Here is a 17,357-nt window from a genome sequence, read left to right as displayed (position 1 = left end):
AATTTGTTTTTGTTTGTTGTAGTACTTTGGTTTTCTGCCCTCTTCAGGTTTGCTTTGAAAACATTGTAGCAAATGAGATTACAAATAGAAGTCTTCCCCAGACCAAAAATATTTACGAGGACACGTCAGAAATGTTGCAAAACCTAAGTGCTAATTCATAAATCAGAAATTACTGTGTCAATTTCTAGGATTTTGGATATAATTAACAGGGAAAGGCCAAAACCAAACTGAGATGAGTAGGTGGCAAAATAAAGGAAAAAGGAAGCCTCCTGAAGATGTGAATTACAAAATTTTGGGCACAGTTTATTGTTTTGTTCTTCTACGAATTGTTTTCTTCTTGGTGTTGTCTTATTGTTTTCTTCTTCTATGAATATTATTTGTAGAAGGAATTTGGCTAAAGGATAGGAAAAAGGCAGTTTGACCCAATGTTTTACTAAAAAATTCTTGCTCCCCTTCTCTTGACAGTAGCTAGTGTCTCATGGTGCCTTGTGGTATTTGCAGGGTGATATTCAGTTACAGCAAAATGAGCGTTTCAACATGTATGAGAGAACAGGCATCCAGTTCTTGGAGGTGCACAACGTTCAGCTGGCTGATTCAGGAATTTACACCTGCACAGTGGTGAACAGCGCTGGGAAGGCATCTGTGTCTGCAGAGCTCACTGTTCAAGGTACAGCAAAGAGTTTGCAGGACAGAGAAAAGGGCCCACAGACATTCTGATAAAATGTCTCTGTTGTGTTCTTGATATTTGCAAGAAACATTCACTTCTTCCCATTTTCTTCTTCTCTCTTTCTCCCTCTGTTCATTAAATGATGCTATGATAGCTTGGAACATGCTACAGCTGTAAAAATTGTGATGGTTCAATGAGGAAAAAAGCAATCCAAGTGCTTTGTAACAGATTTCTTTAAAAACACTTTTTCACTTTTACTGTGACTTTGACTTCTATGTTTTGAACATTGATTTGATTTTCAGCAAATGAAACCTGGCACTTGTCATTATAATCAGCTTAATTGATTTTGTATTGAGTACTAGTACCAGATGCACATTTATGCCAACTCCCTTATGGGAGGCAAAATTCTATCTATATTTGTAGAACTAGGAAAGTAAAGTAAAAGACCATATCTCTAAATTATGAGAGAGGAAAAAACCCATCCTAATAAGATTAAAATCCAGTCTTCTCAACTTCCAACCCAGCTTATTTCACTGCTTTTTAAGGAAACAAATATATTTGCATAAGTAGAGTGTACTATTTAATACATGCATTATCATATACAGCTCATTTTGCAGCTTGATGCTTCTTAGGCTGCCTGCTGCATCAGCCTCAGAATCATACAGCCTTCAGCAAGCTCACTAAAGAGGAAGTTCATCAGTCAGTGGGTAAGCAGTCACTGGGCCCAATTAAATAATTAAATCCACAGCTGCTGGCTTCAGCTGCAGTCGTGAGCTCAGTGGGTTACGTGTGCACCCAGCAGTGACTTTTTTGTTGCAAGACTTTCTGCTTCACATCACTGCTGTCACACTGTAAGGTATCAAGAATATAAATAACAAATGGATGTACATTTGGGATGCTCAGGACCACAGCTAACCTTTCTACAAATTAAAGCTGTACTTTTTATCTGTAAGTTCCAATCTGATGAAGCCATTGTAGAAGAAGCTTCTACAGTTTGCCACTTCAGCACAGGTTGTACAGAAAGGCCTGTTTCTTTCAATAAGCCTTTTATCCAAACATAAAACTTGATTCCTGATTGCTCTCCCTGGAGTGGTGAGCTTTCTGTTCTGTAATGGCTGCTTCTGCCTTGAGAGATGATGCAGAACTGGGGTCACAGAGTCACTTGTGGTATATGTTTGCTTCAGACGCTGACCACATCTCTGAACAATCCATTCTTTCTTGGATTAGTGCAGGTCAGTAAAAAGGGCACTCTTTTGCAATGCTCCTGATTAATTGGATGGTTCCACTTACCTAACCTCAATATATAATACCTAATTCTTTCATTATCAATTAGATCAGGTTGCCAGAGTTGCTGCAAGATGTTAGCAGACAATCAAGTGGCTTAGAAGTACTGCATGTTCTTTCAAAGACATACAATCTCATATACAGATATTTTCTTCCAACAGCTATACTTTCTCCCTTAGTGGAAGGTGAAGAGGGAAGAGGAATTACTCTTTTAATACACAAGGTTGCATGGTATTGTCTTGTCTGCAGCCTTTTTCTTTTCTGCATTTTTCCAGTCTTTTCAGTTTTAATTTCTATATTTCTGTTACTGTTTGACAGGTTTATTGAAACGAGGTCAGTGAGTTTTCATCCCTCTCTCATCTCTACTTTTGTTTGTGTGTAAATAAATTCTTTTGGTCACTCTGAATGTCATGGCAAGTCCAGGCATTTAGATGTGAATTTTTGCTTACAAAACACTGTGGAAATGAGGATATCATCCATCACATGATTTTGTCTTTTCTCTGAGGCAGAGACACTGAAAGCATTTTTATGAAGTGCTTGTTGATGACTTGAAAAATTTGTTATCTTGCAAATTAATTATTACATATCTTTCTACTGTAGTTTCTAGTCTCACAGCTAACAACAGCATGATCTGACCAGGAGAAAACAAATCTTAATTAGGGGGTAATGTACAGATGTGGTTGGTATTTGACCTAGAATGGCATTTCTCTCCTCTCAGCTATTTATCTCATGCTGCCCCCAAGAGAAACAAACACTGTCAAGGTTTTTGAGAATTCATGGAGGATTACAAATCAGGAGACTGATTGTGGGTCGATATGTGCTCAGTTTTATCAGTGCAGCTGATGAAGCACCTTGGCAAATCACCATGGCTCAGCCATGTTCCCAGATTTCCTGGTGGTATTGCAAAGTGAAGAAATGTTATGCATTAGCTTTTGAGTTATTCATGTTAGTCATGATAATTTTTGCTACACAGCAAATGGGTTGGTAAATGTTTACAGGTGGGTCCAAGTTTCAAGAGGTTTTACTCCTGTTGACTTAGTTCTGTGTTTTAGCCAGAGGATTGCTGCTGTTTCACTGTGAGCGTGCTCAGGTGTAGGACTGATTGATGGCTTGTCTTCCTCTACCTCTAAAAACTCTGTGGAGTTACCATAAGATTTGATAGGCTGCTTCCCAGTTGGAATCTCTTCCATGTATCTCTCCCCCATCACAGAGTTTTGAGGGACCCTGAACCTTTAGTTCTGCAGGGTTGTGAGAATGTGATGCAGCAATGTCTCAAAATGGAGCAAGACCTCTTTGTGTTTCAGCTGAGCAGCTTCCTGTTGTACATATCAATTCCAGGTGTGGTGATAGTCAATCTTGACTTCAATGAATTAAAAATTTGAAGAGTGAAGGTCCTTAAGTATATTTCTTGCTTAAAATCTTCCAAATTTTTGGAATTGTGCACAGTATTGTGTGTATAATTTACCTGTTTCTTCTTTTATATTTCAGGTCCAGATAAGACCGACACCTACACTCAGCCACCTTGGTATGTTTTTACTGGAGTACTTTCTCTGACTATTTAATTGCAGTGCACTCATTTTGACATTTACTGCATGTGCTTTCTTCACAAAGTGATACATTTTGGGGAGGCCAGTCTATATTTGGAGGTCAGAAAATGTTTGCTTGGAATCAGATTCTCTCTTGCTGCCTGATTCAGCTGTCCTGGTAGACTCATAGGAAATAGCTGGTGGAACTGATGGCAACATTATGAAGTACAGAGTTCTGGTCTGGTTCAGAAAAGCAAAATTTTTTAAAAAAACCAAACTACGTGAGCAGAAATTCTGCCTTGTACCAGAGGGTCAAATGCCATTTTTGGAGTTAACATTGAGTGCACCTTGTCAGTACTGAGCTGGTTGTTCTTTCCTGTCATAGACTAAACATGCTTTGGCCATGCTCTTTGCTGTTGTCTGAAAATACATACAAAAGTAGGGGTGAAGTAACAAGAAAGAAAAAAATAGTATTTATGCCTTTATTTATAGGGATTTTTAAAATTAAATTACTATAACTTTTAAAATTATTTTACAGAAGTACTTTTCTTCATTAATGGGAAATGCAGGAATGAAAAGTTCAAGGCTGTCTGTGCAAGACACTTTGATGAAGGCCAGTTGCTTTATAGTCATTGGGATGTTTAATCTGTTCTCACATGCCCTGGACGAGATTTCTAAATGGCATGCTCACACTGTCCTAACTGCAAAGTGGAATTGAAAATGCTGTGCTATTCTGTTTTTCAGATCTGTGTGATTTTTAGGAACATACTTGAAAGTAAGTTTAGTGTAAATGAAACTGTGCAGCACTAGAAGCAGAACTCCCCATGCATGTGGTTCTCCAGAGTAGTTTTGCATCCTCCATCATTTATTCACAAACACACACACACACACAAAAATGTTTTGTAAAATGAAAAAGTCCTATTTCCTGAGAAGTAACTGCAAATCTCAAACAGTACATCCAACTCCAGCTGAAGAAAGTACCCCAGTAAATATCCCAAGTCTCCCTGAGAGAATAAATTAATGGCACCAAGTGTAGCAAAACAGAGCTGGGCTGGAAATTGCTGCCCTTATTTCAGATGTGTTCCAATTCTGGCTTGGACTAATTCTGTGGATGTGTGAGACACAGACAGTGCTCTACAGCTTGGGGATCAAGGCAGTCACCTTCAATGAAGGAGACTTAGATTTAAGTCCCCAGTTGGTCAGCTGCTCTTGTTCTCCCAAAGTACTGTCCAGCAGATCAGTCATAATTCTGAGAAATTCTTCCTAATGAATGCATAGCTGATATTGTTATATCCAGCCAAGTTTTTAAGGTGCCTTCTTAAGTACCCCTTCTTCCTCCCCAGACTTTGGTCTGGTTTCCTATCAGTCCTGTTTTGAAATTACCTGAATTACAAAGTACCATAATTAGAAATAGTAAAATTACTTCACAATTTACATTTTCATTTCCCTTTATGGAAGTATTTTATGTGACATTTTGAGCTACATTATACATGACCTCAATTTATTAAAGCATCAAGTGGTATTACATCATGGTCATTCAGATCTCATGTAATTGCTTCCCATCTAAAGCAGTGCATGCAAGGTTAATGTCTGACTCACAAAACATGTCAGAACTTGAGCAGTGGACTTATATCCAGAAATTTCTGAGTTGACATAGTGTCTGAGCCCTGATTTCATCTTATGAAGCTTTTCACTTCACCTCTTTGACCCATCTTGATCTGTGTGAAAGAATCTAAAGGTTAATCAGTTCACCTTCTTGCTGAGGGCTTATATATTTATGTCATTAGTGATGATAATAATAATGAGTCTTTATACAGTGTCATGTATCTCCAAACTTCTCATTTTCCTTCAGCATGCCACCAAAACCAACCACACTTGCTGTTAAAGCTGTTGAAAATTCAGAATTCAAACAGGCAACCAGCAATGGGATTGCTAAAGAGCTGAAATCCAGCAGCACAGAACTCATGGTTGAAACCAAAGACAGGGTGCCAGCAAAGAAAGAATCCTTTTACATCACCAGAGAAGCCAAAGAAAGTAATCAAGGACAGCATCAAGAAACCAACACAGAACACAAAGAAGGAAAAAAGGGACCCCAGGTCTTGCAGAAAACTTCAAGCACCATCACACTACAATCTGTCAAACTGCAACCAGAACCAAAGGCAGAATCCCAAGCCCCTTCCATCAGACAGGGTGAAAACAGGAAAAGGGGTGTGCAGCTCCTGATGTCAGCTCAACAAACTCCACCTCCTACAGGGCACGTCAGTCCCAGGACTAGAGAAGCAGAAAACAGGTCTGGAGCTCAGGGGCCTGTAATGGAGGAGAAGAGGGAGCCCCTGGGAATTCCGCCTCAGTTTGAGATCCATCCACAGAGCCTGGAAGCATCAGAAGGCCAGGAGATAAAATTCAAGAGCAAAGGTAAAGGGATGAAAATTATTGGAGCCCCTGGGTTTAGTCAGAAAGGGGTTCCCTTTCTATGTGGAGAAGTAGAAAGCAATTCCTAGTTCTTTGAAAGTTGCTCTCCTCCTAAAGCCTTTTGGTAACAGATGCAGAATCCAATGCTGTTTCCACAAAACTTAATGAAGTTTTCAAACCAAACGATGCCATGCTGTCCATCTCCTCACCCCAGATGTAACCAATGCTGCTCCTTCTAGGAGATAGTTTTAGACCCTCTTATATGAGGGTACAAGACTGAAAATGGGTGGTACACTTTCCAGAACTGTAATTAGTGACACTCGCCTTGAGCCAAAAAAAATCAGAGGAGAAAATACAATCAGTCACTTCATGTCCCTAGGGGCATCTATTTTTATGTCTCATATTTGGTCAGCATGATCTCAGAGCTTCCTAACAGCTGAAATGACAAAGTAAGAATTAAAAGAGAGGTTTAGAGTTTGCTCCACAGAATATGAATGGGTTTTAACCTCTGAGAAGAGTAATGAGAGTTGCATTTTGCTGAATCTGGGTAGTAGATTTGGAACACTTCTCTTTTTTATTTAATTGCAATTTTAGAAAATAATCTGGAAGCATTTTCCTTTTTTTCTTTTTTAATAACATTTACACTTCAAAGTGTAATAAATGAGAAAGAAATTGGTTTTTTTTTTCTCTAGAGGCAAAAAAAAAATCAACATGCAACACCATGGTAATTTATTTCATTTCTTGATGAGTCTTGCCCCATGAGTCCAGATTATAATTTCCTTCACAAGCCTTGAGCATTTGGAGTGGAGAAAAGATTCCAAAGATCCTGGTACATTTTAAACAGTTTATTTTTCAGGTATATTACTAAAAACATGAATTGTTTTCTGTCAGAGTATCTCACACACTTTGCAAACTTTAACTAATCCATGACCCTGTTTGATAGAGAAACAGAGACCCTATCACAGATAAACAGGGAGCTCATCCAGTTTTTTATTGCAACCACTGAATGCCTTTTTGTTTGGCTTTGGACGCAAAGCACAAACTCTCACATGCCAGGCAAGGTGTCTGCAGGGAAATCACAGTGGGATGTCCCTAATCCCTTTAATAGGTAATCTGAGAAACTCTGCTGAGAATCCTCTCTGCAGGGGGTGACCAGGGTTGCTTTCACTGCCCTTCTCCCTGCTCATGCAGCCTCACCTCAGGCAGGTCCTGGATTGTATCAGGGCGACCTTTGAGTATCTCCAGGGCAGGAAAATTCCACAGCCTCTGTGGGCAACCTGTGCCAGTGCTGAGTAAAGAAGAGTTTGTGTTTGGCAAAAAACTTTTCTGTTTCAGTTTCATATCCATTTTGTCTGTGACTTTTAGAAGAACAGTTTTCAGTGAGAAGCTTTTTTCAGATATGGTTTTACATGTTACCAAGTATTTGTTATTTTAAGAGATGGACTAGCCGAGAAGTTTTAGAAGATCAGAAATGTCAAAATTCCTGACAGCAGTTTTGTGTGTTGCCCATTAAGGTTTATATAATTATGTATGTGTAAAGTGTACCTAATTTATACTAAAGTAAATAATACTAATTAAATATATACTAAGTAATGCTAATTACAAATACCTATTCATAAAAGTCCAAATGTCTGACTGTCCAGTTTCAGGGAAGCCAAAACCAGATGTGGAGTGGTTCAAAGAAGGCCGACCTATTAAAGCTGGAGAAGATGTCCAAATATATGAGGAAGATGGAATTCATTACCTATGGATAAAGAAAGCCAACTTGAGGGACAGTGGATCTTACAGCTGTACAGCTGCCAACCCCAAAGGCCAGACTTCCAGCAGCTGGTTGTTAACTGTCAGAAGTAAGTAAGTTCTTGTGAACCCATCTGCACTTTGGAAACTGTGGCTGGGCTTTTTTTAAGCTGTCAGAGGGTGGTTACTACATAATTTTTGTTTGACTTCTCAGTGTAGGTTAATTCTGATTCCTATCTCTGTGAGTAAAGTAGTGTGCAATAGCTGGCAAGCCACTTTGTGCATCAGTTTCCCTTCTGACATATTGTGGGTTTTGTTGTTTGTATAGCTAAAACCATCTCAATACATGGTTTGTACACAGGGAGGCCTATTTTCTACTCAGGTTTCCTGTTAATACTTGTATTTAAAATACAGGCTGTCAGTGGGTTTATTATTGTTGTTCTGCATTTAGTTTTTTGAAGTTGCTCAGCATTTCTACACTCCAAATTTGAAATATTTTTTGAGTACAAGCCAATTCTGTGCAGTAGGGTGAATAAGAAGAAAGGGGAAGGAGTGAGAACTATGATTTGCTAAATTTAAGAACATGTCCCAGTGACAAATTATTTTAAGCTTGCAGGCAGTGTCCTACTGGTCTGCCTGAAATTTTTGTTCATTCTAGCAATTCCTGTCCTCAGTTGTAATGTTTTCATCTGACGTTAAGTTTTGTTCTGGATCCATGTTCATGCTAATGCAATTTTTCTCCATTTACTGTGCCTGAAGTTCAACCAGGATACCCAAGATAATTTCTTTCTGTCTCATGAGAGACCTTTAAACTGCATCCTTAAGTCACACTGTTTCTCACTGGGAGAAGACAAACAAGAGCAGAGAATTAGTCATCCTCTTTTTTGTGCTGAGCTCTCTGCTAATACACTTCTAGTGATGGGCTGCAAATTATTGATTCTGGAATAGGAGATCATCTCCTAAAACAGAGCTTGAGGCCTGCCTAGGAGATGAGAGAAGAGTCCCTTCTTTATAGCAGTCTGCTGCTCAAAATGATTTCTATTTCCCAATAAAATATTTCACCATGGTTAGCCCAGCCATTTTCATCTAAGCATACTTAGAAAAAGGCTCTAAGTGGTAAAGCTAACTTCATTAATTTCAGTTGAAGGAACTGTTTTCATTTTGTTTTTTAAGGACCTAAAGTGGAAGAGGTTGCTCCATGCTTTTCCAGTGTCCTGAAAGGCTGCACTGTGAGCGAAGGGCAAGACTTTGTGCTGCAGTGCTGCGTGGGAGGGGTCCCTGTGCCCCACATCACATGGCTTCTCAATGGTAAGGAATCCCCTGCTCTGCAACACCTGCATGAACGCACTGACACCCCAAAGCGCCCTCAATCACCCTGACACAGCCCGCTGGGACACCTGAGGAAAGCCCTTTACAGGAGCGCGGAGTGCGCAGAAAAGGCGCCGTGAGCAGGGGCTGTGCTGCCGCAGTTCGGCGAAGTGACCAGCAGGGTGCGCTGGTGACACGGCTGTGCCCGCTGAGTTACCTGGGCTGTGTCACAAGGACATCCCTGTGCCAGCTGAGTTACCTGGGCTGTGTCACACAGATATCCCTGTGCCCTCTGAGTTACCTGGGCTGTGTCACACGGACACCCCTGTGCCCGCTGAGATACCTGGGCTGTGTCACACAGATATCCCTGTGCCAGGTGAGTTACCTGGGCTGTGTCACAAGGACATCCCTGTGCCAGCTGAGTTACCTGGGCTGTGTCACACAGATATCCCTGTACCAGCTGAGTTACCTGGGCTGTGTCACACGGACACCCCTGTGCCAGCTGAGTTACCTGGGCTGTGTCACACAGATACCCCTGTGCCCGCTGAGTTACCTGGGCTGTGTCACAAGGACATCCCTGTGCCAGCTGAGTTACCTGGGCTGTGTCACAGAGATATCCCTGTGCCAGCTGAGTTACCTGGGCTGTGTCACACAGATATCCCTGTACCAGCTGAGTTACCTGGGCTGTGTCACACGGACACCCCTGTGCCAGGTGAGTTACCTGGGCTGTGTCACACAGATATCCCTGTGCCAGCTGAGTTACCTGGGCTGTGTCACAAGGACATCCCTGTGCCAGCTGAGTTACGTGGGCTGTGTCACACAGATATATATCCCTGTACCAGCTGAGTTACCTGGGCTGTGTCACACGGCTGTGCTGCTGGTGACATCCCTGTGCCAGCTGAGTTACCTGGGCTGTGTCACTCGGCCGTGCTGCTGCCCTGTGCTGAAAACTGTGCTGCCCCCCTGCCTTTGTCAGGAGATTCTGCTCCAAGCATAACAGATTGGCATCATGATCCCACAGAATCCTGCAGTTCTAAGCACAGTATCACAGAATATTCTGAGGTGGAAGGGACCCACAAGGATCATCAAGTCCAGCTCTTACATGAATGGCGTGTACAGGGATCACACTTGCAACCTTGGCATTATTAGCACACAGACCAGCTGAAAAGAAAATGCATAATTCCAGTTGTACAATGCAAACAACCTTAAGGTGGATATAGGACAGCAAGTGATCATTTAAACATCACTAATTTTTCAATACATGTGTTTATGCTTTTCAGTCTGAGTATTTCACTCAGAGGTAGGGAGGAGACCAATACCTGATTCCACCCTTCCGTCAGCTGGGTAGGTCCTAATAGGTGTTGGCAGCTCTGTTCCCAAGATCTTGAAATCAAAGCTCTTCTGGTTTCTTCTCAACTAGAATATGTTCCTTGGCATTTTAATGTTTGCCTAAAGCTAAGTATTTTTTACGTTTATCAGACTATATAATCTCCTAGCCTGCACTGATTACACAGCTGAATAGTCAAGTTTCCTTAACTGCCTCCTAATGTCACAGCTAGACCCAAAAATCAGTGTTTTGCTTTGATTCCAAATGATTTCAGTGATCCAGGCACTATGTGCTTTGGCTAAGGACTCTTTCCATTAAAAGCCATATCAGTAAAACACTAGAAAAATTTATTCAGCTTAACTCTTGATCACCTCTTTTACTTCTGAAGTGCAATTGATTTTTTTTTCAGACTCTCCCAGGCTATCTAGCTTTGTGTGTGTGTGTGTAGTTATTTTAAAATTAATTATTTGCACATGATCTCTGTTTTCCTTTAGCTATTCAGAGTAAATGGGCTAACTGAAAAAGGTGGCAGGGCAAATGAACCATGACCTTGAGATTGGTATGTTCCCACAGCCTGGGCTGTTCCCCTTCCCAATAACTCCATGTCCAGAATAGAAAGGCCAGTGCTTTATTTACAGCCCAAAACATGTGAGTAAAGGTTCTGACACTCTCCCATTGGACATCATTTGTTTCTCTGTCTGAAGGCTATGCTGAAGTTCCTCCTTTGCAGATGTGACTAGAATCTGTGGCAGTTCAAGAGTTGTCTTGCAGCTTAGGAGCAACTCTGAGTCAGTCATTTCATGTTCATATTCCAAGGTACCTTTGCTCCTAGTGTCCCTTAGACATTGACTGATGTATTACATTCAGTTATCTTTACGTACAGAGTGTCTTCCTGTCTCAGATCACTGACTTGGGTTGATTTTCAAATGACTCAGGCACAGATATATGGTCTCCATTTGTGTAGCCGTGTTCTAATCGGAACATTGTTGTCTCCTGAGAAACAAAGCCTAGACATAAATAACCCACATGTTCCTGTGATGCATTGTGCCCCCCTGCCTTTTTTAGGTCGTTTATTTTTTACTGACCTTTCTTCTTGCTGAATTCATATGTCTGCCCCTGTTCAGGTATAATCATGTTTACATTGCATCCAAGCTTCTAACTGCAGTTGGCTCAATATCACAATGTAGGTGTTTTTTTTTTTTTTTAGTTAGCTGGATTTCAAACCCTTAAAGTTCTGTAAGTGAGAGTCAGTGCATAAGTGAGAGTCTGCTCTTAAATCAAAAGTCAGTGATGAGTCTGCGTAACAGAAGCACAAGAAACTCTCATAATAATAAAAATTAGACACATCATGTATTACTCTGAAGACACAAGCACACGACTTTCATTCCAGGCTGCTGAAATATATCACTATAGTTTAATGCTCTTCTGTCTTGCATAGGACTGTGAGACATAACTGTTTATATACCATTTTGATACAAACGTGAAAGGATTATAAACAGTTGTTTAATGTTGATAATTCCATGTACACTCCTAGGGTTATTATTTTACTTAAGGATCAAATTGGCTGTTGTGATATCCACTTGAATGCAAACATTTCCTTCCTGTCTACCACCTAGCTAGATACTACAAACTCCATATTTATATCCCTGATCAAATAAAGGAGAAAGTTGTAAAATATTACTCCAAGCAGACATAACAGTGCTTTTGGCAAAATGACATGGTGGAGTCTTTCCTCAACTGGCCACATGAAGAAAACAGTATATTCACAGTATATAACTGGAGGCAGGCAGACCAATTCTGTTTTAAAAAAAAAGTTTTGCTAGCATCTGCTCTCCCTGTCTGCAATATAAAGCTTTTTATATTCACAACTGAACTCTATTAGGACAGAGGATAAAGCAACATGCTGTGAGCAACCCCACTACTGTTCAAAATACAGCACTTTTGCAGAACTCCATAGAAATAAAAATCACATGGAACAGGATGTGTAAAGTTCACTAGAAAATATCAAATTCAAGTTGTCTTCCAAGCATGACAATGATAACAAACCAGAATTAATTTGAGCAGAATAGTGGAGAAAGAATATATATCTTGGTGAAATAATGAATGCAAAGACCAAGTTATCAATCATAAGAAGCAGGAACAGAAGGCTGCTTTGAGAAAAAAATAAGGAAAACAAAAACGGGAGGCAGCAGGACCTGCTCCCTTCCAGGCTGGCCATCCCTGGACACTGAGCAGGCTGCATGGTGTCCACTCTGCCTTCCCCAATGTCCAGGGAATCCACACCACCTGAGAACTGAAAGGAACTTGCAACAACTTGTACAATGTCACATCCAAGTACTACTTTAGATACCAAGACTATTTACCAGCTGTGACTGTGTACCAATTCAAAATATTTTCCAAGCATTAGACAGGTTGACCTCTCCTTCAGGTCAAGTGAGACAAAAAATAGATGATGTATACTCTGCATTGTCTGTAATTACTTCTCACCATCTGTAAGGATGAGTAGTTTTCCATATTCACAGAGAGTCCACAAATAAGAACTACCTGACTGAGCTACGAATTTCATCTGAGCTCTTACTCTTCTCTGCAAATCTACCATTAAACCTTTTTTCACAACTTTTTCAACGTGGTTCTTTTCTTCTTTTGTTCTCCCTCTACGTTTTATTTAAGTTTCTTTCTGAATTTTCACTGATTTACTGGCAATTTCCCTGAAAGTAAAATTCCTGTGTTTTAGTTCTGCCCTCACTAAAGCCTTATAAATAACTTTTTAGGTGTGCTCTCGGTGACAATACTTCAGTGTGTAACTCCAATATACTTTATCTTTTTAAAATACTTTCTAATTAACCTCTTTTTCAATTGCAGGAATAAGGAGTGTATGACTGTTCCAAGTAAATTTTTATTCATATTGCTTTCTTTGTGGGTTTTCTTTCTCCTTAAGTTTAATTGAACCTCTTTCTGCTGAATTTAAGAACAATATGACCATGACTTTAGCATAACAATTCCCAGTGGTGTTTGGTTTTAGGATAGCTTTGTGATTTGTCCAGAAAGCTTTTAATAAATGGGCCAGGGGAAAGTTTCCTTTCTTCAGGCATAACATGCCAGCAGAAAGGTATTTTTTGTTATTGTTCTTGCTGCCAAGCTGTCCTCGAGATTTGACTGTTCTGCCTCTGGAGAAGGGAACATTTCACTACTGGGAGAGTTGTTTTTATTACATCAAAATATAAGTACTGTGGATGTAACTTGGAGTCTTGCTGCAGGTTATTCCTATGCTTGTGTTCTTTTTCTGGGGTCTAATGAAAAGGCTGTTCTTCTGTAAGTGAATTCACTATTTTTTGAATAATGCTAAAAAAAACCAGTTTTGTTGGGAGCTGAAGTAAAAAAGACTCCTGGCAAAATGTGAGGACATGGTAAAGGAGTCCATATTTTTCTTTTCCATGCAGAACACTTGCCCTATTAATCTCCTTACTTACAATAGAAATATAAGGGCATTGTTCTGCTTTTCATGGTGCAGCTTTTATCCCGGGTGTGTTTCTGGTACAGCACCATAGCATCATTTGTCACCACTAACACCTTCAATGTCAGAATGCCAGGCAAGGACCCTGTCAGGTGAGACATTCTATAGGTGGACTAGAAAGGCAGTCCAGTGCCCCTTGTCCTCTAACAGAAAGCTTTGTCTGCTTGGGCTTTAGCTCAGCCTGTACTTATTTGAATGTAGTGCTATTCCCACATGCAGAAACGCTGTGGTTTAATGTAATAGTTCCAACAGTCTGAGTGTGACTGAGTGAAAATGAGCTCAGAGGAGCCAATAATAAGAATAGATGACCTGTGACAAAGGTTTGAGAGATTTTATTCTAAAATTCTTCTGGGTAGTTGATTAAATATTCACCCCAATTTTTTATGCAATATAAAATGTACTAATTTAACAGATATGCAGGGATGAAGATCATCTACCACATTTTATAATGTATGCAGGTATTGGATGATGCTGATTTTGGCATATGTTTGTATTTCAGAATGAAATTGTGTATGCATATAGATAGTGCACAGATAATAACTGCCTTCTGAGTTGGCTTCCTTTGAACATCAAAGATGAGAGAAAAATCTGTCCCATCATTTAATTTATCCTGCTCATAGTGCAGAACTGGTTCATAAAACCCCCAGAGCTGTGTGCTTTAAAATTATTTTGGCAATGAAATAAATTTCAGTCTTTTTTGACCACAAACTCCTGAGCAACAGACATCTTCAGATCAGTCCTGCACAATTTCTCTGCTGTTTCATCCTCTTCTCTTAGATGACCATGATTTCTATTTCCAGCATGATGTTTATGCACAGGTATAAGGCTGGCTTAAGTATTGCATACACTGGGAAAGCAACCAAAGATGAGTCAGTAGTGGAAACTATTTAATATTGGGAAAACAGATTGCAGAAGCATTTCAGAAAGTTAAGGCTGAGAATCATGACAGTTTCTGAAACAATAGCAAGACAACTTTAAGCCATCTATACTAATATTTAAGCATGTCAAACCAATTCAAGGAAGCAGTTTCTTAAAAGGAACTTCTTTAATAATCACATCACCATGGATGAGGCTGCACCCTTCCGTTACTGGCCATACTGTAGTGTAGATTGACTGCTTCTGTAAATCAGCTTCTTGGTTCCGTTTCAGCTTTTACTGTCTCTCTTGGAATGTTTTCCACTACAAAATACCCCTTAGAGGACTTCAAGTGCTTCTCCATGCCCAACAGATTTTGCACATCTAGCTTTCTCTGCATTTTATCTAGTTTCAGGCAAATTACAAGATGTCTGAAGCAAACACACAGTTCTGGTCTTATCCACCTGAAAGAGAATCCAAAATGAACTTTTATCCTTTTGCTGCTACTCAAAGTTGCATGCAGTGAATCTGGTGGTGAGCTTTGCCTGACAACCATGTTGTGCTCTGTGCTTGGGATGCTGCTGGTTGTAGTCACTAGAGAGCAGTGGCTGTGCACTGAGTGGGATTTGGCTCTGCACTTCCACATGGCTGGTCTTAGGCATCCAGATTTCACTGAAAAACTGAAGTGCTTTTGAAATTTGTGGCTGATGTATTAAGTCAGTTCTTTTTCTTTCTGTCTGCAGACCAGCCAATTCAATATGCCCATTCCACTTTTGAAGATGGAGTTGCAAAACTGACTGTCCAAGATGCCCTACCAGAAGATGATGGAATTTATACCTGTCTGGCTGAAAACAACATAGGACAGGTATCTTGCAGTGCTCAGGTCACAGTCAAAGGTGAATATCTCAGACTATTGTAATTACTACAATCACACAATCTTTTTTAGCAAAAATAACTTTGGATCTTTAACAGAGGTGGTTGTGAGTGGATTCCATGTTTTTCCAAGCTTTTGTCAGCTGGGTACCTCTTCTCCCCATTGCAGGTGTGTGCAACTTAAGTGCTTAAGTACTGTGTAAAGTGATAACCACGTTTCAGAAAAAGGTATTAGTGCTTTGACCTTCCCAAAGGCTTAGTGTACAGAGCAGTGAGGCTGCTCAGGAAAAGGTTTACCAGTGTAAGAAAGGACTGAGACAGCTGAAAGAAAAGTATAACTGCAGTATCACCAGTATCACCCATCAGAGAATGTTACAGGGAAGAGGCAGATGCTTCTCCTTTCTCCTGAAAGGCAGAGCAGAGACCAATGCCAGGGACTGCAGCTGTGATAGCAAATGCCAATATTCTTGATCCATTACCAGGATTTATCAGATATAATTCTGAACAGACATCTATCAGCTAACTGATAGATAACTTTAAATAAGTGGAATTTTGGTAGTGAAAGTCAGAAGAACATTGCAGTAAGTAATTGAGGTGACTTGTTGTCTCAGAAATCTGACAGAGTGCTGATTTGACAGAATTGATTTGTTCATGAAAGCCATAATTCTGTACTAGAATCTCAACAAACACATTCTAAAACACCACAATTCAAAATGAAGACAAGAGATGACAGAATTCCATGGATAGTGAGGTAGTATCCATCAATATCATGGTCTTTATTCTTTCAGTCTCACCTGGCATCAGTCTATTCAGGTGTTTTGTTTAATGGCCTGGAGATTGTCCCCTCCTGCCTCTCCAATTCCCCTCCCTCTACAGTCAAGCCTATATTTAGTATTTTTCACCTTCAAATGATTTTTCCCCAAAGTTATAGCACTTTGTCACTGCCTGTCTAACAGTGCTGAGAGATAGCTGCCAAGGGAACTATTCCTTTTGTTTATGACTAAATAATACCTGCCCTAAATTTGTACATTTGATTAGGTGGGAAAAGTACCCTGATCCCTGTGATCTCAAGTTTTGTCTTTGTTTACCAGTGTTCTGGGGTGTTTGTCTACAGCTCTTTAGTGTTATTCCTGCCCTATTCTGTATGACAAGGTTAAAATAAAAACAAAGTAATTCTGGTGAACCTATGAGTTAATTTCTTGATCACCAAATAGGAAATATAACCATCCCCTCTCTACCCTTCCCTCCTGAAAAATGGCATGAAGTAAGAAAACATCAATGTAAAATAAACCTGAAACTAATCTGTTCTCAAAGTTATCAGTTATGATTTCTCTGAAGCATTTCATCTGCATTAGCTAAAGGCCAGTGAAGAGTGGTCCACCTCAAGGGAGCTGTTGTTGACCTGGGGCTTTCTGATCCTTGACTGGGACTCAGAAAGCAAAGGGACCGTCCCCTCTTACAGAGCATTTCTGAGTTATTTTAGGGCTGACAGGCAATGCTAACGTGGGAGCCTTGCCCTGGGCTTGTGTGCTCTGCTGAGCTATTTCAGGCCACGGAGTCACTCTTGCACTGTGTTGGATTCCTCTTGCACTTTACACAGTCTGGGCTGGAAGGCTGCATTGCCACCCTCATGGGAGTTGGTTTCTCTCATCTGCATCCCATTCTATTTTCTAGGAATCATGGAATATGGATGGGGAAGAATAAGAGCAGAATTAAGAACATACATGACATGTATGTCAAACTACATGTTCAATATTTTTGCAGTTTTAGCTATCCTATCTTCTTGCTCCCTAAAACTCACTATGTCCCGCTGAGGATTACAGGAACTTTCCCAAAACTCAGATCAATGTGGAT

The 17,357-nt window shown here is 40.2% G+C and overlaps 1 protein-coding gene across 4 annotated transcripts in view; it reads left to right on the top strand.

Annotated features, from left to right (window-relative positions):
* The window catches only part of MYLK (myosin light chain kinase), a 197,022-nt gene that overhangs the window by 83,914 nt on the left and 95,751 nt on the right, over positions 1-17,357 (top strand). For all 4 annotated transcript variants that reach the window (XM_014265771.3, XM_014265772.3, XM_074548806.1 and 1 more), the window contains 6 exons: positions 502-667; positions 3,440-3,476; positions 5,330-5,892; positions 7,533-7,736; positions 8,800-8,934; positions 15,374-15,526. In XM_014265771.3, the coding sequence (XP_014121246.2) occupies positions 502-667; positions 3,440-3,476; positions 5,330-5,892; positions 7,533-7,736; positions 8,800-8,934; positions 15,374-15,526 (1,258 nt within the window). The remainder of the gene's footprint in view (positions 1-501; positions 668-3,439; positions 3,477-5,329; positions 5,893-7,532; positions 7,737-8,799; positions 8,935-15,373; positions 15,527-17,357) is intronic.

Source organism: Zonotrichia albicollis, chromosome 10 (genome assembly GCF_047830755.1).
Source record: "Zonotrichia albicollis isolate bZonAlb1 chromosome 10, bZonAlb1.hap1, whole genome shotgun sequence".
Classification (NCBI taxonomy): domain Eukaryota; kingdom Metazoa; phylum Chordata; class Aves; order Passeriformes; family Passerellidae; genus Zonotrichia; species Zonotrichia albicollis.
This window is presented reverse-complemented; position numbering and strand designations above follow the sequence as displayed.